This window comes from Microcaecilia unicolor, chromosome 2, assembly GCF_901765095.1.
Source record: "Microcaecilia unicolor chromosome 2, aMicUni1.1, whole genome shotgun sequence".
In the NCBI taxonomy this organism is placed as follows: Eukaryota; Metazoa; Chordata; class Amphibia; order Gymnophiona; family Siphonopidae; genus Microcaecilia; species Microcaecilia unicolor.
Window position 1 is genome coordinate 74,482,597 of NC_044032.1, and position 26,836 is coordinate 74,509,432.

A 26,836-nucleotide genomic window follows, 5' to 3' on the forward strand; every position below is an offset into this window, starting at 1 on the left:
GTACCTGTATATACTATATAAACCGCTTTGAATTGTAGCTGCAAAAACCACAGAAAGGCGGTATATCAAGTCCAATTCCCATTTCCAAAATCAGTACAAAATTAGAAATACAGAAATTGATAAAACACAATCCTGAACAGAAAGGGGGTAATTTTATAAAAAGGGCACCTATACAAATTTCCAAAAGTGCACACTATTTTATAAAGGCAACACTATTTTATAAAACAGGCCCCAGCACAACATGAATGTTCTCACAAATTTATACCTGCTCAAAAGCATGGAATGGAAAACAAAAATGAGACATTATAACGTGACACTCTGCCTTGTACCACAACTAGATCAGCAACTATAAATGTATTATCTCACCACCTTATCTACTATCTGCACTGTTATTGCTTATAACTGCTTATCTAACTCTCGCTTACGATATTCTTTATGACATTCCCAACTACCTATTATAAGCACTGTTTAATACTTATACCTATTTGTTCTATTTTGATTAACCTACGCTGTATACAACACTAACTGTTTTTCTCCCAATCCATTCTCCACCAACAATGACACATTGTAAGCCACACTGAGCCTGAAAAGAGGTAGGAAAATGTGTAATACAAATGCAATAAATAAATAAATCTAGACTCTAGAAGTATGTGAAAAATCTACAAAAGGAAATGAAGTTAAGCGTAAATAAAACAAAATGCATTTACAAGACAAATTATTGCAAATCAAATTACGGAAATCAATTCCCTTTCCATCAGTAGCAAGCTTTCAGTGCTCCCCATATCACCTCCCTATTCAGCCATTAATGCTCAATGCATAAAGTCTAAAATTATTTTGTTCATCTTCACCACCTTTACATCATCAAAATTTTGTCATTCAAATCTTTTATCAAGCTGATGGAGAAAAATGTAAGGCTTAACACATTCAACTTCTCCTCCAGCCAACATAATTTCTGTTCTATTTCTGTACTTTGTCTAGCAGTCCACATCCTCTGGAACAAAGTCCCATCCTCTTGGCCTCTGGAATAAAACCTCATATTCATTCTTTTACCACACTAACTGATAATTTCCAGAGCCTGTATCAACTCTTATTTTCTTCACTGCTTTCTAATTTCTTTTGTTTTTCTAATATTATCCACTAAACACATTTAAACTTCTCTCTATGTTATCAGATGCTGTAAATAAAAGACACAAAATACTGCAGTTAGGCTCATGATGCTACACACTTCTGGGAAAGAATCTGAGTTTGCCCTATTTGTTCTGAGCATGCTGAAATGCTATTATAAACAGTAGTAACAGTATTTGAGGAACAGAATATGAATTACAGCATCTTTTTATGGTGTGCTATGAAAGTATTAGAACTATTAAAAAATATATATATATAGCATATTAATAGATTTTTGTTGTTTTATCCTTACCAGCCAAAAGCCCAAGGAAAGTCATTTGTAAGATTCTTGCCCTGCCAGGTACAGTCATCAAAACAATGGGATCCACTTTACTATATTTTCTGTAGAGAGGTGTGGTAACCGTGTTAGTCCACTTTTAAAGGTAATCAATAGAAATAAAACAAAATAAAACATGGAAAAGAAAATAAGATGATACCTTTTTTTATTGGGCATAACTTAATACATTTCTTGATTAGCTTTCGAAGGTTGCCCTTCTTCGTCAGATCAGAAATAAGCAAGTGTTGGTAGATGACAGTATATATAAGTGAAACATCAAAGCATTTCAGTGACAGTCTAACAGGATGGGGGTGGATAGGTGAGAGGAGTGCTGGCTTTCCGACAGCCACCCAACTTAAAACACAAGCTAATCAGAAGTAAGCTCCCAACACAGACTCAAAAAGAAGAGAATGGCACACATCCTTGCAATATATCCAGCTGCAAGCTATGCCAAAAACATTTCATAGGACCCCACAGTCATTCACAAAGGAAAAATATTCAACATAAAAGAATCCTTTACATGCTCATCTTCCAATGTGGTATATATCATTCAGAGTAAAAATTGTGCCAAAGGATGCTATATTGGAGAAACAAGCCAGATGCTAAAGACAATATTTAATTTACATAGACATCACATGATAAATGCCAGTGCCAGCCAGGATTCCACTCCCATGGGGCAGCACTTTACAAAACCAGAACACTGTACCAGTGATTTCATAGTAAGAATCCTGAAAGGTAACTTTAAAACAATACAGGAACGTAAGACCTTTGAAGTCAGAATGATTAAGTATTTTGACACCCACCAGACAGGACGTAAAGATCTGGGTTTTCTAGCCCATTATAAACCATAAAGTTGTATTGCTCTTTTTGTCACCCTCCTCTCACCTATCCACCCCCATCCTGTTAGACTGTCACTGAAATGCTTTGATGTTCCCATGCATATCTCCTGGTCTCTCACCTATCCACCCCCATCCTGTTAGACTGTCACTGAAATGCTTTGATGTTTCACTTATATATACTGTCATCTACCAACACTTGCTTATTTCCAATCTGACAAAGAAGGGCAACCTTCGAAAGCTAATCAAGAAATGTATTAAGTTATGTCCAATAAAAAAGGTATCATCTTATTTTCTTTTCCATGTTTTATTTTATTTCTATTGATTACCTATATTTTCTGGAACTTGGGCATTTCACCTCTGTGATCCACATAAACCTTGCAGACCCCAATAAAGGGGTATAAACTTGAGCTTTCTGTACAGCAGTGTGCAACAGTCAGTCCTACAATAATTTAAAAACTTTAGAGTAAATAAAGCTAACTACTTACCTAGAGGAAAGTAACGAGGTGTGCCAGCATATATTTTCCCGAGTAAAACCATCTTTAAACTCAGAGCTTGCATTCTATCTGCTGGACTCATGCTTATGCTGTCATTCAGTTCTGAAAGCAACAAATGGACATAGGCTTTTGTATTGTACTTACATGTTACTGCTAAAAGAAATAACAATACAGAATAGCAACTCTCTTATGGACATGTGAGTGATTTAGATTTTTTTTTTTAATATCCTGGAAAATGCATAAAAGTTTTAAGCTGACTGGGACAAAGTAATAAACAGTATGAGACTAGCTAGTATGACAAGGGGCAAAGAGAAAGGCAGCACAGAACAAACAGTACTTTGTCCTTCAGGAGATCTTAAGCCACTTACAAACATGAGAGTAAATATTCTGTTGGCAGTGGTCAGTATTTTTTTTTTGGCTGCCACTAGGCACTGGGCACCAGCATTGAAAATTCAGGTAAGTGTGGCTGGATATCACTTATTTGGTTGTGCGATATTTAATTTTTTTTGTTTGTTTTATTAGATTCTTTATATACTGCCTTTCTGTGGTACAACCAAAGTAGCTTACATATTGCATTCAGGCACTTTCTCTGTCCCTACAGGTCTCACAACCTGTCTGGTTAAATCATGTTAAATCTTGACCCTGTTATTTTTCAACTTGCTGGACCAAAACCTAACTATGAAGTTGGATGTTCTAAACAAAAGTTAAAAAAAAAAGCTGACATAACATGAAGTTCCCCCATTTAATTCCACCAAAGAACTATTATTTCATTTCATATTGGCATTTGCCCCATTTTCACACCACCTCCCTTTCTCACCAGAGCAGCTAGCTAGATGGCCAGGACCCCTGGCGGGCTGAGGGCTGGAAGGGAAGTGTTCTCTCAGCCTGAGCTCCTCAGTGCTAACCAAACTTTGGTTAGCGGGGTTCCTGTTACCCAGGCACTTGCACTCTTACTTATGATGTGCCCAAATTTTCTGACTGCAAAAACCAAGAGAGACCACCATGCCTCAATAAAGTTCTCAGTCTCTAAGGTGCCACTGGTCTATGTGTTGTTTTTGCAATACAAAGAGTCTCTTGTGCCAGGGTCAGTCTCTTCATTTTGTTTTACCTGATGTAAACCACTTAGCTAAGTTATTTATAAGTGTAATATTAAATAAAACTGAAATGTGAAAATATAAAAGAAACAAAATCATTTGGCACATGAACTTGTTTAATAGTACACGAAAAGTCCAAGAGATACAGGTACAAACACAATTATAAAGCAGATATACTATATTCTTAATTAAACAATTATGATTACTGGTAGAATCTCTTTTACTCCCAGCAACTAATTTTACCTCTCTCAATGATTTCTTGCCAGAGAGTCTGTACCAAGATAGGATCCGAATGTCCTGCACAATGTATAATTGCAAGCTTGCACTCAGAGAGCTTAAATGGGTCAGCAAACTCTCCATATAACTGCAGAAAGGAAAAAAGGGTAATAAATATATTTGTCATTTTATTAGTATTTAGCCATTTTTGTATTTTCATCCTTGTTGTAAATCTGGATGCATCTCATTGCCAGCTGTAAGCAGTCACAATTTTTGTTGGAAATGTGTAAAAATAAAAGTCATGTGCTGTACCACTTTATTTGCTAGAAGGGAAAATAAGCATATTTTACACTTATGTAGTCAGTCTGCCTGCCTGGCAGGCTACTCTGGGGTCCTAGGAGGCTGAATGTTCAGGCAGTGGCTATCCAGTGTTGCTGAGTGCTTGAAATCTTGTAGGGTGTTGTGCTCTAGCATGAGAGAGATGGATGATGAAGGAAACTAAGTGGACATCGTGTATGCTCTAAAACCAAGGATGAAAACGTACAAAGGAAGATGATTAAAAAAATTGTCCTGGTTAGGGAGAAATCTTGCAGGTATTTAACAATAACTGAGCAGAAGGAATGAGCCCAGCAGCTGATTTTTTTTGGCTCAAACTTTTTATACAAGTTCAATGTTAAATAACATTCTACAAATACAAATATAAACAAAAGGAAGAGAAAACAGAGATGCACATGTGGGCTTGACAGACTGTTACTAAATAATACATGGGTTCATTGTGCATCTCTCATAAGGTGTCTATATTTCTGAATTGGCAGCCAAAGCTGAGCAAACACATCACTATGGTTACTTTTTTTTCCTGCTGCTGCAAGGTGCAATTTAGTCTTATCTATTAATTTCCTTTCCTTGAGTCCTGCAAGACCAGTCCATACCGGTGGTGTTATATCCTCTGACTAGCAGATGGAGGTAGAGAAAAAACACAGTTTACAGCCTGGAGCTAATCAGTATACCTTATTAAAAATATAAATAACCCCTCGGAACAAAACTGAGGCCTCAACAGAGACAAACTATGAAACACCTGACTTACTGAGAAGGCAAACTATACAGAGCAGATCATAGTTCTTGGACCTTGGACATGGAGTTGAGGATATCCCACACCCACAGTCTTCTAGGCAGGGATGCTGGACTAATCTAGCGGGAGTCAAGGAAAGGAAATTAAAGAGTAAGACTAAATTTCACCTTCTTTGTACATCAGTGGGATGTACCAAAATTATCTCTCAGGGCAGGAGGAAGACAAATTTCCCTGAACTGCCCTGCCAAAGGTGTTGTTGCCTCTACCCCAGACATCCAACTTATAATGCTGCACAAAGGAATGCAGAGAGGACCACGTCACTGCCCTGCAAATACCTTCTAGAGCAACTGCCCTGACTTCAGTCCAGGATGTTGCCTGTGCCTGGTGGAATGGTCCTGAAGATCCAACAGAACCAATTTCTGAGCTAAAACATAGGCTGCCTTCCTCTTGCATATCCTATAAAACAGTACAAACAAGCGATCTAATTTCATTGGTCGCTGCCAGATACAAAGATACCAGATACTTCTGCACACATCCAGCTTACATAGCATACAGTCTTGCCTGGAGCTTGAGGCAAAGAAGAGCAGGTTCACCTGATTAACACAGAAGGGAAAACTACTTTTAGCATAAAGGACAGCACCATATGAAGGGATACTGAGTCATTCACCTGCAGGAGTGAGTTTGAACTTCAGAAATGTGGCAAGCAGAACAAATTGCTACCAAACATGTGTCTTTCACAGGGAGAGATCCTTCAAAGTTGCATGCTTGAGCGGCTCAAAGGGAGGTCCCACTAGGGCCCTCAAAACATATTCAGATCCTACCATGGCACAATCGCACAAAGCAGAGGCCACAGATACTTCCCCCTCCCCCTGGAAAAAACACATCCAGCTGAGCTGCCAGGGATCTACCTCCCACCTGGCCCTGAAACATTTGGTAGTGGCCGCCTGCACCACCAATGACAGGAGGGCCAAGATATGATCAAATCCCTCCTGAAGATATGAAGGAATTGCAGAGAGCTCTGCAATAGGGGAAGATGGACCCCCTTGAACATCAGTTTTTGAAGGTCCTCCAAACTCTAAGTAAGCAAGGGATGTGGAAGGCTTTCCAAGCCGTCAAAAGAACCTCTAAAACTGCTGCAGGATAAACCCTAACTCTAATAAGCCACTTCTCAAGAGCCAAGTCATGTCAAAAGGAATCCAAGTCTTTCAGAATGATCAGGCCTTGATGCAAGCACCCTCTCCTTCTCAGAAGGAATAGGGGTTGAATTGCCCCTAGGTGAATTAAACCTGCATACCATGGGCACCTCGGCCAATCCAGAGCTATTAGTATGGCCATGAATGGGTGCTCTGCAGTTCTCCACAAAATTTGGCCAATCAGGGACCAGAGAAGAAACACATATAGGGGTTCCTCCATGGCCAGACCTGAATCAGTCTGCAAAATAACTCTTCAAAACCAAATATAAAAGAAAAGAAAATCATCTCCATGAGGAATATATTAAAAGTGAGGAAGAGAAGTCCTCAGTATACAGGAGACCCACATTCAGCAGTGCAACGTCATGATAGCAATAAGGAGCTAAACAACTAAGCCTCCCCTGCCCAGGCAATATCAGTCCAAAAACACTTACAGAAATGTACATGAAATCTAAAACTTGACAGTGTAAAATGACACATCTGCAAATCAATGTGGCATTTAAAGTAGAATCGGATGATGAAGAAACGAAACAAGGTTCCTTGTTGACCCAGGATCAAGGAACTGCCATCATGGACTGCCATGTTGTTTTGCAGATACGTGTCGTTTTGCACTCTTTAAAATTTTAGATTTCATGTACAGGTTGAGGCAACTCTTTGGGGTAGTTTATTGACCAACCCAGGTCTTCTAAGGTCTGAAAGCCTATAATAGACTTGGACTTTTCCCCCGAGTTGGTCCTGAATATAAGAAAAGCCATACTGGGTCAGACCAAAGGTCCATCTAGCCCAGCATCCTGCTTCCAACAGTGGCCAATCCAGGTCACAAGTTCCTGACGGAAACCCAATTAGTAGCAAAATTCCATGCTGCCAATTCCAGGGCAAGCAGTTGCTTCCCCCCATGTCTATCTCAATAATAGATTACCCAAATGTCCAGAAAGGGATTAACTCGGGGCCCCAGTCTTGCAAAGGGAAGCCATGCCATCATCAGGAGCTTAAAAAAGTTTCTGGGGGCAGTCGCTAAGCCAAAGGCAGAACCCGGAACTGATAGAACTTGCTGAGTTCATAGAACTGTAGGAACTTCCTGTGTCCCTGCCATATGGGAATGTGAAAGTACGCCTCTGCAGGATCCAAGAATGTTAAGAACTCCCTTGACCTCAAGGAGGCTGTCATCAAGAGCAGTATTTCCAAGCAGAAGCGCAGAACCCACATGGATGCAATGACCCCTTTCTTGGGGACCACAAAATAGATGGAATGGCACCCAAGGAACTGCTCTGTATATATGTATTGTTTGTGTGTGTGTGTGTGGGGGGGGGGGGGGGCTTTACTGTCCCCAAGAGAAGCAGGCAGCTCAAAGTCTCACTCCACTGTGTGGCGCTTGACTGAGGAGACACAAGGGGATACTACAAACGTATTGGAAATGGGTTCTAAAAACTCTAAGGTGTAACTGTCACGAATGACAACCAGTACCCATTGGTCTGAGGTTATGAGGGTCCACTCCTTAGCAAATAGACTGAGGTGATCACCCACCTGCCCTGGCCTGATCAGCTTCACTGAGAGCCTTTAGGGCTGTTAAAGTGGTAGAGGACCAACCCCTTCAAAATAACATTTTGCTAGCTTGAAAGGGCAGACCCTTCTAGGGCACCCAGATGCTGACTTTCACGAGAAGCAGAATCTGCTCTTGTCGCAGGCCTGGTTCCTGCCTCCTTACAACACCACTGTCCCCTGAGACTTGTGTCTGACCTTGGGTCCACTAGGCCCTTGATCAGCTTCTCCAAGTCCTTGTTGAACAGTATACAACCCTGAAAGACAGCTTGCTGAGGCAGAGTCTGTCAACCAGTGCCAAAGCCAGAGTGGATGACCTTCCATCAGAAGGGAGACTAAGAAAGGTGAGTCGTCAAAATAGTCCAGACAAGCTATCACTGCAATTGGAAAAGTTCCTTCCAAACTGCTGAGAGCTAAGCTCTCAGCACCAGGAATTGCTTACAAAGGAACTTTTTCCTTTTAGAGGCCAATGTGGTCAAACTCATTCCACCAGGAGAAAAAGGGATGGGAGTTTATTCCAAGTATTTCATGGTCACCAGGAAGAAAGGGAGATTTTGTCCCATCGTAGACTTAAGGGCCCCGAACATATATCTGACAAAACAGAAGTTCAGGGTGGTTTCCTTAGCCACAGTACACCCAGTGATTCAGAAACAAGATCGCCTATGTTCTCTAGACTTGAAGGATGCCTCTACCCACATACAAATACATTCTAATCAGAGGAAGTATCTGAAGTGTCGAGTAGGGAAACACCACTACTAGTACTGCATTCTGCCATTCAGCTTCCCATCAATGCCTAATGTTGCTACTCAGATGTTTGCCTACCTAGATGACTGGTTGGCCAAGAGCACATTAGAGAAGCATGCAAAAGAATCAATGCATAGAACCATGTGGGTGTTAAAGCTACTAGGGTCCATGATAAACTACCCCAAGTCCCACATCAGCCCATCCTAGCATTTGGAGTGTACTGAAGCCCTGTTACACATGACTCAAGCGAGTGCTTTCCTCCCAACCATGGAGGTTTACCACAGTCAGCAGGTGCCAGTTCGTTAGATGTTGAGATTGCTAGGCTACATGGCCTCCACCGTGCATGTCATTCCCATGGCATGACTCAATTTGAGGACGGCTCAATAGACCCTGTCTTCCCAGTAGCCTCAAGATACTCAGAAACTTTAGGATGTCATTACTGTCACACCTTCTCTCAGGAAATTCTCTGTCTTGGTGACTATTTGTAGCAATTTGGACAAGGGACTTACATTCCAAATTCCTCAGCTGAGTGAATAAAAGTTTTTCCAGAGCCTTAGAAAGAAAACTAAGGTTAGATACAGGATGGGAGTGGCAGGGACCAGTGAGTCAAGAGATGGCTTAAGACTGGATGAACAATTGCTAATTTCCAGAAGGAGGGTACTTGCCCAGTATTAATTATCGTAAGAACCTTGGGAAGAAGTTACAAGTCTGGCACAGAAAGCCAGGAAGGTGGTAGCAGATGAAGACAACAAAAAGTTAAGCGCATTTTAGAAATTGTCTTAGACAATGAGTAAGTAGTCTGCAACTGGAAAGAGGACAAGGAAGAGAGTTCAAAGGAAGGAGCTGAATCCAGAACTAATGGCTTGCAGTTCAAAATGTGCAGTGCATTTTCTCCAAGATAGGCATGAGGTTGGGGGAAGAATGTTGGCACGACAATTGACTAGTTCAGGTGGAAATCTGTCACAACCTTATGTAGGAACTTAGGGTATATGTGAAGGACTACTCTGCTATGATGAACTTTCATACAAGGTGCATCTGTCACTAGGCCTGAATTTCACTGACCCTGTGAGCTGAAGTAACAGCCTTCCAGGTCAAGTACTTCAGATGACAGGAATCAAGTACCTTGAAAGGAGCTTTCATCAGCTGGGTGAGAACAACGTTGAAATCCCATGACACGGGTGGAGATTTGACAGGGGGCTTTGTCAACAGCAAGCCTGTCATGAAGCAAACAACTAGAGGCTGTCTAGAGATGGGCTTACCCTCTACACGTTGATAAGCTCTACTTGCACTAAGGTGAACCCTTAAAGAGCTGGTTTTAAGACCAGACTCGGAGAGATGTAGAAGGTATTCAAACAGGGTCTGTGTAGGGCAGGAAATAGGATCTAGGGCTTTGTGGTCACATCAGACGGCAAAACTCCTCTATTTGAAAGAGTAACACCTCTTAGTGGAATCTTTTCTGGAAGCCAGCATGACCCTGGAGACACCATCAAGAAGATGCAAAAAAGCAAATTCAAAGCTCTCAACATCCAGACTGTGAGGGGCCAGAGACCAGAGGTTGGGATGCAGACGAGATCCCTCGTTCTGCGTGATAAGTCTTGGAAAACACTCTAATCTCTACAGTTCTTCGGAGGATAACTCCAGAAGAAGAGGGAACCAGATCTGCTTGGACCAGTAGCGAGTGATCAAGATCATGGTCCCATGGTATTGCTCGAGTGTCAGTAAAGTCTTCCCACCAAGAGGAATGGGAGGATATGCATACATAAGTCCTGTCTCCCAATGAAGGAAAAAAGCATCCGACTCTAGTCTGTCATAGGCCTGGAGCAGAACTGAGGGACTTTGTGATTGGACTGAATGGCAAAGAGCTCCATCAAGGAGGTGCCCCAGGCTTGGAAGATCTCATGGGCAATGCCCATGCTTAGGGACCACTTGTGCAGTTGCATGACCCTGCTCAGTCCATCAGCCAAGCTGTTGAATTTTCCTGCCAGGTAAGTAGGCTTGAGGAGCATCCCATGCTGGTGCACCCAACACCACATCCAGATGACCTCCTGACACAGAGGGCGTGATTCAATTCCTTCCCTTGCTTGTTTGTGTAGTACATGGCAACCTGATTATCTGTTTGAATGAGCACAATATGACTGTTCAAAGTTGATCCCTGAAAGCCTTTAGAGTGTTCCAGATAACCCTGAGCTCCAGAAGGTTGTTTTGGAGATCTGTTTTTTGGGCTGACCAAGCACCTTGAGTGTGAAGCCCCTCTAAATGAGTTCCCCACCCTAGGCGGGATGCATCCATCATCAGCACTTTTGTAGGCTGTGGAATTTGGAATGGGTGTACCAGAGTCAAATTGGATTGAACTGTCCACCATATTAGGGACTGAACCAGCTCTAGTGGAACTTAGATGATATCCTCTAGGCTCCCCGTGGCTCAACGCCACTGGGAAGCTAGGGTCCACTGGGCAGTTCTCATGTGAAGACGTGCCGTGGGTGTCATACGAACAGTAGATGCCATGTGGCCCAACAATCTCAACATCTGCCAGGTTGTGACATGCGAGTGGTCAGGGTAACAAGAGCGAGTGCCCGCGTCACAGGGAGAAAGGCCCGAGCCGAACAATGTCTATCAGGGCTCCAATGAACTCCAATTGGTGGTCAGAGAGCAGATAGGACTTGGGGTAGTTTAAAATGAACCCTAGTAGCTCTAATACCTGAACAGTCCTCTGCATGGACTCCTAAGCAACGTCCCACGATCTGCTCTTCACCAGTCAGTCATCAAGATAGGAGTACACATGAACTCCCAGTCTGTGTAGTGATGCTACGACTACTGCAAGACACTTGGTGAAAACCTTGGGAGCTGACGTGAGGCCAAAAGGCAATACGCGATACTGGAAGTGATGTGTTCCCAGCTGAACATGAAGATGCTTCCTGTGAGCTGGAAGTATTGGAATATGAGTATAAGCATCCTTTAAGTCCAGAAAGCATAGCCAATCATTTTCTGGAAGCATAGGAAGCAGGGTGCCCAGGGAAACCATCCTGAACTTTTCTTTGACCATGAATTTGTTCAGGTCCCTTAGGTCTAGGATGGGATGTGTCCCCCCTGTTTTCTTTTGCACAAGGAAGTACCTGGAATAAAATCCCCTCCTTTCTTTCTCTGGTGGAACGGGTTCGAATGCACAGGCCTTCAGAAGGGCGGAGGGTTCCTCTGCAAGTACCTGCTTGTGCTGACAGCTGAAGTGATGTACTCTCAGTGGGCAATCTGATGGTCTCTGTAGCCAATGCATGGGGTAAACGAGAAGGACTATTTGAAGAATCCACTGGTCGAAGGTTACAAGAGCCACCTTTCTTGGTAAAACTTCAGCCTCCCTCTGACCAGCAAGTCATCCAGGATGGTCACTTTTATAGTAGCTATAGTCTGCTGGAGCCAGTCAAAGGTTCGCCCCTGCTTTGACTGGGGAGCTGTCTGAGCCATAGGTGCAAGCTGTTGACTAGAATGAGCTCGCTGGGATTGAGTCTGCTGAAGCTGGAGAGAAGAAAAGGTGTACCTATGCCTCTGCGAGTAATAAGTACTCCTCTTCGACTTGCCAAAAATCCTCTTAGAGGAGAAGGCAGGTGCAGAAGGTAACCAGTGGAAGAGAGAATCAATGGTATAAGTGTTTCTTGATGAGGTCACCGACCTCCTCCACCTTCTCTCCAAAAAGATTATCCCCTCGACACGTGGCATCCGCCAATCTATGTTGCACCGCTGGGTCTAAGTCAGAGACATGCAGTCATGAGAGTCTGTGCATTGCTATACTCTGGGCAGAGATCCTAGAGGCCACCTCAAAAGTGTCATAGGAGCATCTGGCCAAGAAATTATGACAAGCCTTCTGCTGCTTGATCAGCTGGCAAACATATTCAGCCTGCTCCAGTGGGAAAGAGTCTGCTAAATCAGACATACTGTGCATCAAGAATTGCAAGTACAGGCTTGTGTAGAGCTGGTACAACTGGACACAGGAGATGAGCATGGAGGCTTGATACATCTTCCATCCACTAGGGTTCTAGCTTCTCTGCCAGGGTGAGCTGAAGAATAGTTCCTAATGATGAGGCAACTGGGGCCTATCAAACCCAGGGGGAGGCTGAATCCAGTACATGGTGTCAATCTTCTTGGGGAAGAGAAGAACCGACAGAGGGGACTAACAGTTCTTCACCTGACTGTCCTGTAAGATCTCATGAAGCAGAACTGTAACAGCCTCTCTAGGAAGAAAGTTGTAGTCCAGGACCTCGAACATCTTAGCTCTGGGCTCGTCCTCCACTTCCAAAGGAATTGGGATGGCAGCCGCAATCGCCTTGATTCTCAAAATACTCCCCATTGAGACTCAGTGTTATATTTGACTTGTTCATCCTCTTTTATTAGTGAACATTTGTTAAGCCACCATCTCCTTTAAAAACAAGGCTAAGGAAAGGCTCTCAGGTGGAGACTTTCTTCTTTCCCGGGGTGGGGAAGGATAAGATGGGATGCCATAGGACTCCTCCTCTGAGAAGTACCATGGATCCTCTTCTGAACCCCATGAGAGTTCCTCATCAGTATCAGTCAAGATTTCCTCATGGGAGGGCTGAGACTGAGCCCGCCTTGACATAGAGGTACCATGACCCCTGAGAAGGGCGTCGAAGTGTTGGTTCCGTCGAAGCTTCCTCCACCGATGTCGAGGATGTGCAAAAACAGGTGGCAGTCGACGCTGAGACTGCAAGCAACATTGGTGTTGGAGACCTCACAGTAGCCTGATGGCCATGCGAGACTAGCAAGAGGCATGGATGGCGCAAACATCCCAGACACCAATGCACTCTACAAGAACCCTGCCAACAGTTCAGGGAGCAAGGCCCTGGGGCACTCATCAAGGGCCAACATCAGGAAAAGCTGGGGTGCTGGAGTAGAAGGCTGCTGAATCTGTGGGGTTGAAGCTGGTACTTGGTCCTGGCTGTATGGCGATCCATGCATCGGCACCTGTATGTAGGGGGAGTGGTCCTCCCCTGTGCTGACACTTCTCGGGAACACATGAAATCCTTGGTGTCCTGGAGCTCTCAGCACTATGTGTCGAGGGGGATTGATGCTGATGCTTCTTCCAATGACTGGCATCAATGCTCCCTGGTGCTGAAGAGGACGACGTTGAGTCCTCTCATTGCCTCGGGGTCAGGTCCAACGCAGATCAATCCCTGGGGTGTGTGTGTGCACGTGTGTCTGCATAGCGGCATGTGTCAAGGCAGGTGAAGACCCACTCAATGCACGGTCACTCCCAGTGTGCAAGGGTTTCACAGCCATTTGGACTGACACAACCGATGTTGATGCCGAAACAGATGTTGAGGCTTCAGACCTGGCTCCAAAAATCTTTTCTCTCTGAGCTTCTCTGGCCACCTGTTTTCTCTTCTTCATACGAAGACAGAAAATACAGTTTGCAGGGGTATGATCAGGCCCCAGATACTGCCAATACCAAGAATGGATGACTTAGCCAAAGATGGTCTTGTTGCACTGAGTGCAGCGTTTGATGCCCCTGGGAACCTTCGATGACATGAAAGGAAAAACAGCTGTGGCCAAATCAAATGACTCAATGGTGCTAAACAAAGGAAAAAGCATCAAAAAAGAGAAAAACCCAACTGGAGCTCAGGCCTAAAATGTGGCTTAGCGAGCACGATAAAACAAAGAAAATTCAGAAAAAAGGCACAAAAAGACCAAATACGAACCAGCTGTGAGAAGTGGATAACGAACACATCCTTTCATCTGGTCCTGCGGTCTCACGGCAGGTGGGAAGGCACATGCGCATATGCGGTAGAGCTCATCTTGCCCTCAAAGACCTATTTTTAAGCTTGTTACAAGCTCTGGACCTACAACACAGATCCACGTTACCCATCTGCTTGTCCTCAGAGAAACATAACACCAGAAGTTAACATAAAACATCATCACACTTCAAATAGCACGCTGCTCCCCCACACCAGAATCAATGCTCTTTAATGAAGCTCAAATCAGGTCATATTTGCTCAATGCATTTGTTTTTTTCTACTGCCACTAGCTCATATTTTGCCATAAGACAGTAGTCCACATGGAGGCGTATTTTCAAAGCACTTAACTTACAAAGGTACATAGTAGGTAACCTATGAAACTTTGTTAGTCTAAATGCTTTGAAAATGAGCACCTATATTATAAATCCATGCGGGAAGAATCCTTCCAATATTTTAATATAATTTGAATAGCAATCAAAATCAGTAGACTGAATAATTAACTATGAAGTTCCTCTAACTTTACAGGTAAACCTGACCACAGTATCAGAATACTGTATGTTAATGGTTGAGAAATTTTGAAAATGCGACCTATGGTATCCCAAACCTTGGTCTAGAATATTTCAACATTGATACAATCTAACAATAAATGTTCTAATGTACCCACAATATCGTTACATGACCAACATTGATCATTTTCCCCTGACCTCAGTTTAGCTAATTTTATGGGAGTCCAGTAAGCTCTATGCGTAAGGAAAAAGTTAGTCTGCAATAATGATGCAGATAGAGATGTCTTAAAGGATTGCATCCACAATAGTCGTCAAGTTGGATCCATTATTTCCTATTTCAGTTGTCTCCCATACTTTGGCCAAATAAAGGATACAATATATTTTGCTTTCTGAATAATCTTATACCAGAAAAAGGTCAATTTGGAGCCAGCACAAACATTCCTGCAGAGTCACACTTCCAAGGTTCTTCACTGGTCAACTGTGATATATTTATTGAACTATAAAAGCCCCATTTTAATTGAATCTATTTATAACATTGATTATGAGACAGTTGGAAATCAACTGTAAGATCTTGGAATGTTTTCCATTTGGAAATTTTAAGAAGCTGACCAACCTTCCATATACTAGAACTTCTCCATGGAACAGGATAGCGAAGATACATACCTGTAGCAGGTATTCACCAAGGACAGCAAGCTGATTGTACTCACATGTGGGTCGGCGTCCATGGCGGACCAGGAAATGGCAAATTTTAAAAAGTTTTGCCAGAGCCTTCTGGCGCGCGAACCGTGCATGTGCGGACGACTTCCCGCCCGTCACGTGAGCGTTCCCGCTCAGTTTAATCAAAAAGTAAATAATAAACAAACAACAACTCCAAAGGGGAGGTGGGCGGGTTTGTGAGAACAATCAGCCTGCTGTCCTCAGAGAATACCTGCTACAGGTATGTATCTTCGCTTTCTCCGAGGACAAGCAGGCTGCTTGTTCTCACATGTGGGGTATCCCTAGCAACCAGGCTCACTCAAAACAATGAACACTGGTCAATTGGACCTCGCAACAGCGAGGACATAACATAGATTGACCTGAAACCATAAACAACTAACTGAGGGTGCAGCCTGGAACAGAACAAAAATGGGTCTATGGGGGTGGAGTTGGATTCTAAACCCCAAACAGATTCTGCAGCACCGACTGCCCAAACTGACTGTTGCATCGGGTATCCTGCTGGAGGCAGTAGTGAGATGTGAATGTGTGGACTGAAACACGTTGTAGCCTTGCAAATCTCCTCAACGGAGGCTGACTTTAAGTGAGCCACTGACGCAGCCATGGCTCTAACATTGTGAGCCGTGACATGGCCCTCCAGAGTCAGCCCAGCTTGGGCGTAAGTGAAGGAAATGCAATCTGCTAGCCAATTTGAAACTGTGTGTTTTCTGATGGCAACTCCCCTCCTGTTGGGATCAAAAGAAACAAACAACTGGGCGGACTGTCTAAAGGGCAATGCTCCACGTAAAAGGCCAATGCTCTCTTGCAGTCCAAGGTGTGCAAACTGCTTTCACCAGGGTGGGTATGAGGACGGGAAAAGAACGTTGGCATTTTTGTTGGCATTTTTGTTGGCAAGACAATTGACTGGTTAAGATGGAACTCCGACACCACCTTTGGCAGGAACTTAGGGTGCGTGCGGAGGACTACTCTGTTGTGATGAAACTTGATATAAGGTGCATGCACTACCAAGGCCTGAAGCTCACTGACCCTAAGAGCTGAAGTAACAGCTACCAAGAAAACAACCTCCCAGGTCAAGTACTTCAGATGGCAGGAATTCAGTGGCTCAAAAGGAGCTTTCATCAGCTGGGAGAGAACGACATTGAGATCCCATGACACTGGTGGAGGTTTGACAGGGGGCTTCGACAAAAGCAAATCTCTCATGAAGCAAACAACTAAAGGCTGTCCAGAGATAGGCTTACCCTCTTCACGGTGATAAGCACTAATCGCACTAAGATGAACCCTTACTGAGTTGCTTTTGAGGCCAGACTCTGATAAGTGTAGAAGGTATTCAAGCAGGGTCTGTGTAGGACAAGAAAGAGGATCTAGGGCCTTGCTGTCACACCAGACGGCAAACCTCCTCTATTTAAAAAAGTAACACTTTGTGGAATCTTTTCTGGAAGCAAGCAAGACTCGGGAGACACCCTTTAAAAGACCCAAGGAGGCGAATTCTAAGCTCTCAACATCCAGGCTGTGAGAGCCAGAGACTGGAGGTTGGGATGTAGAAGCGACCCCTCGTCCTGAGTGATGAGGGTTGGAAAACACTCCAATCTCCATGGCTCTTCGGAGGACAACTCCAGAAAAAGAGGGAACCAGATCTGATGCGGCCAGAAGGGTGCAATCAGGATCATGGTCCCCAGGGCCGGTCCAACCCGGTAAGCACCGCAGGAGGACGCCTGCCTTCAAGGGCGCCGCATGCGCCTCCCTCTCGCGGTCCGCCCGCCCAGCTGTTCGACGGCCTTCCCGCTTCCAGAGACAGTTCCCGTAATGCTGCACCCTCCATGGCACTCCTTCCAGGCTGGCCAGCGGCTCTGCTCTGACATCACGAGTCGGAGTCACGACGATGCCTACTTCCCCTGCGTACTGCGTTCACGCTTCCAGACAGTTCCTCCCATAATGCTGCAGTGCACGTGGCGGCGTGCGCGATTACACCTCCACAGCGCTCCTTCTAGCCTGGCCAGCGGCTCCGCTCTGACACCACGAGTCACACGACGACGCCTCCTCCCCTGCGGCACCCCGCGTGTGCGCCAGTAAGTCTTGCGGTTTTGGCGGGCCTTGAAGTGAGAGTAGCCTAACTGCCTAGCCTAATCTAAGCGTCTGTTTTTAGGTATATTAAAAGCAGAAAGCCGGCTAAAGAATCGGTAGGGCCGCTGGACGACGGTGGTGTTAAAGGGGCGATCAGGGAAGACAAAGCTGCAGCGGAGAAATTAAATTAATTCTTTGCTTTGGTCTTCACCGAGGAGGATTTGGGAGGGATACCGGTGCCGGAAAAGGTATTTGAAGCAGACGAGTCAGAAAGACTAAATGATTTCTCTGTAAACTTGGAGGATGTAATGGGGCAGTTCTGCAAACTAAAAAGTAGTAAATCGCCGGGTCCAGATGGTATTCATCCCAGAGTATTAATAGAGCTGAAAAATGAACTTGTGGAGCTGCTGTTAGTAATATGCAATTTATCCCTAAAATCAGGTGTGGTACCAGAAGATTGGAGGGTGGCCAATGTAACGCCGATTTTTAAAAAGGGTTCCAGAGGAGATCTGGGAAATTATAGACTGGTGAGTCTGACGTCGGTGCCGGGAAAAATGGTGGAAGCTATTATTAAGAATAAAATTACGGAGCACGTACAAAAGCATGGGCTGCTGAGACAAAGTCAGCACGGATTTAGTGAAGGGAAGTCTTGCCTCACAAATCTACTGCATTTTTTTCGAGGGGGTGAACAAGCATGTGGACAAAGGGGAGCCAGTGGATATTGTATATCTAGATTTTCAGAAGGCGTTTGACAAAGTGCCTCATGAAAGACTCCAAAGGAAACTGGAGAGTCATGGGATCGGAGGCAGTGTATTATTATGGATTAAGAGCTGGTTAAAAGACAGGAAGCAGAGAGTAGGGTTGAATGGTCAGTATTCTCGATGGAGAAGGGTAATTAGTGGGGTCCCTCAGGGGTCTGTGCTGGGACCGCTGCTTTTTTAACATATTTATAAATGACCTTGAGATGGGAGTAACTAGTGAGGTAATTAAATTCACAGATGACACAAAGTTATCCAGGGTCGTCTCGTCGCGGGAGGAGTGTGAAAGATTACAAGAGGACTGGGGGATTGGGTGTCCAAATGGCAGATGAAGTTCAATGTTGACAAGTGCAAAGTGATACACGTGGGAAGGAGGAACCCGAATTACGGCTATGTCATGCAAGGTTCCGCTTTAGGAGTTACGGGGCGAGAAAGGGATCTGGGAGTCATCGTGGATAGAACGTTGAAATCTTCTGCTCAATGTGCTGCGGCGCTAAGAAGGCGAACAGAATGTTATTATTAGAAAAGGGATGGAAAACAAGCATGAGGATGTTATAATGCCGTTATATCGCTCCATGGTGCGACCGCACCTGGAGTATTGTGTTCAGTTCTGGTCGCCTCATCTCAAAAAGATATAAAAGAATTGGAGAAGGTGCAGAGAAGAGTGACGAAAATGATAAAAGGGATGGGACGACTACCTTATGAGGAGAGGTTAAGACAGCTAGGACTCTTTAGTCTGGAGAAAAGGCGGCTGAGGGGTGATATGATAGAGATCTACAAAATAATGAGTGCGGTAGAGCGTACAGATGTGAAGCGTTTGTTTACGCTTTCTAACAATAATAGAACTAGGGGACACAAGATGAAATTAGAATGTGGTAGGTTTAAAACAAATTGGAGAAAGTTTTTCTTTACTCAGCGTGTGGATAGACTCTGGAACTCATTGCCGGAGAAGGTAGTGACGGCAGCTGGCCATGCTAAGTTTAAAGGGGGTCTGGACAGATTCCTGAAGGAAAAGTCCATTGATCATTATTAAATTCTGGGTTTTTGCCAGGTTCTTGGGGCCTGGATTGGCCGCTGTCGGAGACAGAGTGCTGGGCTTGATGGACCTTTGGTCTTTTCCCAGCGTGGCAGTGCTTATGTCTCCGAGTCCTCCGGCCAGCTCGCTCCTCCATCCCAGGCGCTGAGGCTCCCAGCTGACTGCCTGCTCATCACTGCCCTAAGCTTCCGCCCCTGCCCTGGCCATTCCTTCACTGGCTAGTGCACTGACTCCTCCACCCCTGCCGTCCACGGGCCACCACTCCACCAGTCGAGACTCAGCAGAGCAGAAGAGAAGAAGAATCTTCTCAATCAAGTTCTCTTTAAGCCAGGTAATGGCCCCGCGGAGGCACGGATCTATTATTTATTTATTTCTGCTGCAGCAGTCAGTGCTGCTAGAAGTTTGATTTGATGAGAGCACTAGAGCAGCAAGCTGCAGTCGGGGGGCCCGCGGGGGGGGGGGGGGGGGGTGTTGACGGGGTCATAATGTGAAAAGGTCAGGATGGGGGGGGGGGGGCAAGAACACTACTCTGGTGGATGGGAGAGAAAGAGGGAATGACAAATGATGATGGAGCATGGAGGTGACAGACAGAGGGGTGGACGGCGCTGGAAATGAGAAAAAGGGCAGACCAGACAGTGGATGGAAGGGGGCAAAGAAAGGAGGCAGATGCTGGATGGAAAGGGGTAGAGAGGGGGGGGGGTATACGCGGAAGGCAGGGAGAGAACAGGCAGACACATATGCGGCTGGATGGAAAGGGGCAGAGAGAGGGGGCAGATGCTGGATGGAAAGGGGCAGAGAGAGAGGGGGGTATACGCAGAAGGCAGGGAGAGAACGGGCAGACACATATGCGGCTGGATGGAAAGGGGCAGAGAAAGGAAGCAGGGTGGGAGAAGAGAGAAAGAAGATGCTAGCCGGGGGGGGGGGGGGGGCGTCAACTGATAGTCTGCAGGGGGGCACCAGAGACCATAGGACCGGCCCTGATGGTCCCGCAGTCTTGCTTGAGTTTCAGCAAAGTCTTCCCTACTAGAGGTATGGGAGGATACGCATACAGAAGGCCTGTCCCCAATGTAGGAGAAAGGTATCTGATGCTAGTCTGTCGTGGGCCTGAAGCCTGGAACAGAACTGAGGGACCTTGTGATTGACCTGACTGGCAAAAAGATCCACCGAGGGGGTGCCCCACGCTCGGAAGATCTAGCGGACTACGTCCATGTTCAGAGACCACTCGTGAGGTTGCATAATCCTGCTCAACCTGTCGGCCAGACTGTTGTTTACGCCTGCCAGATAAGTGGCCTGGAGAAACACGCTATGACAAGCCCAAAGCCACATCTGGATGGCTTCCTGACACAGCGGGCGAGATCCGGTGCCCCCCCTGCAGTCGGTCTCTGAAAGCCTTTAGAGCGTTCCAGATTGCTCTTAATTCCAGGAGGTTGATCTGCAGACCTCTTTCCTGAAAGGACCAGGCTCCCTGAGTGTGGAGCCCATCTACATGAGCTCCCCACCCCAGGAGATATGCATCTGTCGTCAGCACTTTTCGAGGCTGAGGAACTTGGAATGGCCGCCCCATGGTCAAATTGAATCGCATCGTCCACCACTGAAGAGAACACCGAAAGTCGGTGGAGAGGTAGATTACATCCTCTAGATCCCCCGCAGCTTGAAACCACTGGGAAGCTAAGGTCCATTGAGCTGATCTCATATGTAGATGTGCCATGGGCGTGACATGAACTGTGGAGGCCATGTGCCTCAGAAGTCGCAACATCTGCCGAGCCGTGACCTGCTGAGACGCTCGAACCATGGACACCAGGGACAGAAGGTTGTCCGTCCTTGTCTCGGGAAGATAAGCTCGAGCTGTCTGAGTGTTCAACAGGGCTCCAATGAATTCCAATTTTTGGACTGGGGTGAGATGGGACTTGGGATAATTTATGACCAACCCCAGTAGCTCTAGAACCTGAATAGTCAATCACATGGATTCCAGAGCACCCTCCTTGAAGGTGCTCTTCACCAGCCAATCGTCAAGATAAGGAAACACATGCACTCCCAGTCTGCGTAGCGACTACAGCTAGGCATTTGGTAAATACTCTGGGCGCAGATGCCAGGCCAAAAGGCAGTACATGGTACTGAAAGTGCTTTGTTCCCAGCCGAAACCGAAGATACTTCCTGTGAGCTGGAAGTATCGAGATGTGTGTGTAAGCATCCTTTAAGTCCAGAAAGCATAGCCAATCATTTTCCTGAATCATGGGAAGAAGGGTGCCTAGGGAAACCATCCTGAACTTTTCTCTGACAAGAAATTTGTTCAGAGCCCTTAGGTCTAGGATGGGATGCATCCCCCCGTTATCTTTTGCACAAGTACCACCTGGAATAGAATTCTCAGCCCTTCTTCCCCTGGTGGAACGGGTTTGGCCTCTTGGGCCTGTAGAAGGGTGGAGAGTTCCTCTGTAAGTACCTGTTTGTGCTGGGAGCTGTAGGACTGAGGACTGAGCCCCTGGTGGGCAATTTGGAGGCTTAGATTCCAGATTGAGGGTGTATCCTAACCGGACAATTTGAAGAACCCAGTGGTCGGAGGTTATAAGAGGCCACCTTTGGTGAAAAAACATTAACTTCCCCCCAACCGGCACGTCTACTGAGGCTATGCTGAACTGGAGCTAGTCAAAAGCCCATCCCTTGCTTTTGCTGGGGAGCCGCAGTGGCCTTAGGTGCACACTGTTGATGAGAACGAGCGCACTGGGGCTGAGCCTGGACAGGCTGCAGAGAAGCAGGAGTGTACCTATGCCTAGCATAGGAAAAGGGAGCACTCCTCTTCCCTCCAAAAAACCTCCTAGATGAGGAGGTAGTAGCAGAAGACGGCCAGCGGGAGAGAGAATCCATAGCATCATTGTGCTTCTTGAGCTGGTCAACCAGATCCTCTACTTTCTCACCAAAAAGGTTATTGCCTCGGCAAGGAACATCCGCCATCCGCTGCTGGACTGAATGATCCAGGTCAGAGACACGCAGCCATGAGAGTCTGCGTATCACTATACCCTGGGCAGTGATCCTGGATGCTACATCAAAAGTGTCGAAGATACCCCTGGACAGGAATTTTCGACACGCCTTCTGCTGCCTGACCACCTGGTGAAAAGGCTCGGCCTGCTCCGGAGGGAGTGCATCAACCAAGCTAGACAATTGCCTCACCGAGTTCTGCAAAGTGGAGGCTCATGAAGAGCTGGTATGTCTGGATTTTGGCAGCAAGCATAGCGGCCTGATATGCCTTCTTCCCCAAAGAGTCCAAGGTTCTGGATTCTCTGCCTGGGGCGCCAAGGCATAGTCCCTAGTACTCTTGGCTCTTTTGAGAGCGGAGTCTACCACCATGGAATTGTGAGGTAGCTGAGACCTCATCAATCCAGGCTCCCCGTGGACACAATATTGGGAATCAGTCTTTCTCGGGATCACAGGATTAGACAGAGGGAACGACCAGTTTCACATAAGGACTTCCTTCACTACATTATGCAAAGGAGATGTTTCAGCCTCTCTAGGCGGAGAAGGATAATCCAGGACCTTGAGCATCTCAGCCCTGGGCTCATCCTCAACCTCCATAGGGAAGGGAACAGCTGCAGCCATTTCCCGGACAAAGGAGGTGAAAGATAGACACTCTGGTGGAGAAAGTCTCTTTTCTTATGGAGGGGAAGGTTCAGAAGGAATCCCACAGGACTCGTCAGAAGAAAAGTACCTGGTTTCCTCCTCTTCCTCCCACAAATGCTCATCTTCAGTATCGGACAAGACATCCCTCAGAGCAGTCCGAAACAGCCTGCCTCGACGCCGAGGAACGACGTCCTCTATGGCGGTGCCGAGAAGTCGACGCCCGCCTGGACTCTGGTGAAGATTCCTCCACCGACGTCGAAGGGGAGTCGACCTGGGTGGCAGGCGGCACCGAGGTTGGGGACCTCACCACAGGCGAAGGGTCAGATATCGCTGCAGCAGAAGGTACAGAAGGCGCAAGCACCCCCGACACTGAAGCAGACTGGCGCAGCAATCCTTCCAGAAGCTCTGGAAGAAGGGCCCTGATGCACTCGTGGAGAGCCGCCATCGGACAAGGCTGCAGGGTCGGTAAAAAAGCCGGTGGCAGAATCTGTCAAGGCTCAGAAACAGGTACTGGGCTGACAGAAGACCGGCACATCCTGAATAGAGGGGGACCGATCCTCTCGGTGCGGACGCTTCTCGGGTGCCGATCCCCTTCACTCCCCGGAGCTCCTGGCACCGTGTGTCGAAGGAGAACAATGATGGTGCTTCTTCGTCTTTGTTCGACACCCGTCATCGAGACTCCTCGGAACCGATGAGGAAGACGTGGAATCCTCACGTCTCCTCAGGGTCGGGTCAGACGAAGGTCGGTCCCGGGGGGCCTGCATAACAGGAGGCCTCGAGGCAGGTGGAGACCCACTCGACGCCTCACTGCTCCCAGCACGAGTTGCTCGTTCCGCAGCCATTACCTTCGCTCCTGACGTCGATGCGGCCCTCGATGTCGATGCCGCCGACCTCAGTACCGATGTCGATGTCGAAGGACCGGACTGAGCCCCAAAAAGCTTCTCTCGTTGGGCTTCGCGAGACGCTTGGGTCTGTTTCTTAATGCGAAGACACAGACTGCAAGCGGCTGGGCTATGGTCGGGCCTAAGGCACTGGATACACCAAGCGTGGGTATCAGTACCCAAGACGGTCCGGTTGCACCAAGTACAACCTTTGAAGCCGCTGGGTGTCTTTGATGACATGGAAGGAAAAACGGCTTCGTCGAAATTAAACGACGCGATCGTGCCAAAAAAGAAAAGGGCACAAAATGGGAAAAACCCAACTGCGTGGCCTAAGGTCGGCCGCGTCGAAAAGAAAGAAAACTTAGGAAGTGCCAAAAACTAAGAAAAAATACTGGGTTTTTATTTGAAAGAAGAACGAATAACGATAGAAATAAAACAAGAAATACAAAAAGAATCGTCAAGACTCTCTTTCCTGGGCCATCGAAGCGAAAAGGGAAAAACCTCTTCACCTTACCGCGGACAAACGCGACGGGCGTGAAGTCATCTGCGCCTGCGAGGTGCACGTGGTTCGCGCGCCAGAAGGCTCTGGCAAAACTTTTTAAATTTTGCTGTAGAAAAATTTGCCGTTTCCTGGGCCGCCGTGGATGCCGACCCACACGTGAGAACAAGCAGCCTGCTTGTCCTCGGAGAAAATGTAGACACGCTTGGTAGTCTTCTCCATGGGCTGCCTGTCCTGACAAGCTCTTCCCAGCTTGATTGTGAGTGGTTTTTAAACTGACCAATCAAGTGCAAATAACTACTTCCCGCTCTGTGCATGAACTGTATTTCCTCAGTTTTTTCCTTTTCCGTGAATCGCTACAGACGTGGCTCTCCTGACAGGAAAGAAAATGCTGTGTTTTCTTCATTACTTCACTATGGACCAACGCTGTGCTGACACAAAGGACCTATATAAGGTACTGGCTGGCTCTAGTGAAAATACTGCTAAACTGCAGACAGTTAGTACCAGAGAGTCCTGGCACCACTGCTCAGACCCCTTAGGGGTCTCTCTCGTGTCTTCATCGGCAGTGCCAGCTTCTATGGGGAAATTTGCAAAGCAGCATAAACAATCCCCTATTCACTTGGCGGCAGTGGCAAGCAGTAAAACCCGAATCTCAAGCACAAGTCTCGCAAGTCTCAGGGCCTTCTAAGCGTTACAGAGACTCAATGCCTTCACTGCATTCAGTCCAGACTGAACTTTTACCTCAGCCACCGCAGAAAAAGAGTAAAAAAGTGAGAAAAACAAAAAACATCTAACTACAGTTCACATTCAGATAGAACCAGCTCCTCAAATGAGTTTTATCTCACAAGCCATCAATCTCCCTGAGGCGCACACTACTTATACTCCTGCTAATATTGCAGCAACGCAGGATGCTGCCTCTTTACTCCAACTTTTTCAAAAGGTGCTACAGCAGCTGGCACCTCAGTCCTGATATATGAGAGCCTTTCAATCAGCGGTTCCACTACCTGTACCTCATACACTGACTCCAGCCCCATCAATAAGACCAAAAAGTCCCATCTGTTTCTTCATATCAATGGCATGTGCTTCCATGAGATCCAATTGAAGTATACTGTTCTAAAGAAGATCAAACTGAACTGATTTCCAACCCTCTACCTACTTCCTAGAGCCTAATTCAGAGCCTGCTAAACCTGATATTCCTGAAGATATTAATTTCAACAAATTCATATAAAAACTTTTAAAGGAGTTGGCATTGGGAGCTGAGGCAACCACCATGAATAAAAAAGATTTCTAGAGCATTTTGAAATCCATAGACTCCCCTTTGGGACCAACTGCGGTTCCCATTAATTCTATTCTTCAGGGGTTGGAGACTAAAATTTGGCAAAACCCATATACACAGCAACCAATCTCAAAGCATCTGGATGCGAAATATAAATTTTAGCCCTCACCAAGTCATGGAAAAACCCAGCTTCCACACCATTCAATGGTTTTTGAAGCACTTATCAATAAATTTAAATCAATGAAATCTAATCCTCTTTCCACCTGGAAAAGAACCCAGAACTCTGGATGCAATGGGAAGAAAAGTATATGCAGGTGCAATGGTAGCATCAAGAACAGCTGCACATCAACTCTAAATCTTATACTATCAACATTCTAAGCTCTATTCGACCATAGAAACTGTCACCTAACCAATATCGGAGCTACTTTCCAATTTTTTGTCTGCTTTGGAGGAAATTATTTTCCACCTGATAACTAACACTTATGATCTCCATTTCTATCATAGCAAGAATAGCATGGCTATGTGCCTCAGGGTTACGAGATGACCTCCATGACAGACTGGCAGATGCGCCATGTCTTGGAGACAATGTATTTGTGGATAAAGTGAAAGATGCTGTCTCACAAGTTAAAGATGACCAGTCTGCTTTTAAGAAGCTTGAAACTTTTCATCTTCACGCAAAAAGTATCAATACTAATCTTCCTATTGCAGAACGTATCAACCTTAATCCAGACATCTTCAGACATGACAACCACAATAGACTTATCAACGTTCAAGATCTCGTGAAAGAAAATCACAACACTTCAACTACCACTCTTTAAAAAACAAATCCGACACATTGAACCTGAGTTCTACTGGATAAATAAATGAAATAAATAAATAAATAAATATAAAGGAATTAAGGTGGAATTTGTACTCGATTCCATTTTTTTTAAAGTCCACTGCACTGACCATTAAGCTGCCCCTCTGCTCTACAGAGATGTCTGTATGGCCATTTTCATACAAATGCTTCCCATTCATACACCACCCCTTCACCCATTGCCCCAGAGTTCCCAAACGTTGATCAACTAGATGAAGGATGTATAGCATAGTCATCCAAGAATCTTGCCACAAAGCTACATAGCAGCAT

The 26,836-nt window shown here is 45.8% G+C and overlaps 1 protein-coding gene across 1 annotated transcript in view; it reads right to left on the reverse strand.

The window, feature by feature from the left end:
* Positions 1-26,836, reverse strand: part of NUP155 (nucleoporin 155) — a 358,702-nt gene that overhangs the window by 27,606 nt on the left and 304,260 nt on the right. Inside the window, exons 31-32 of the mRNA XM_030193046.1 lie at positions 4,112-4,232; positions 2,766-2,876 (exon numbers count right to left, since the gene is read on the reverse strand). Coding sequence (XP_030048906.1) covers positions 2,766-2,876; positions 4,112-4,232 — 232 coding nt within the window. The remainder of the gene's footprint in view (positions 1-2,765; positions 2,877-4,111; positions 4,233-26,836) is intronic.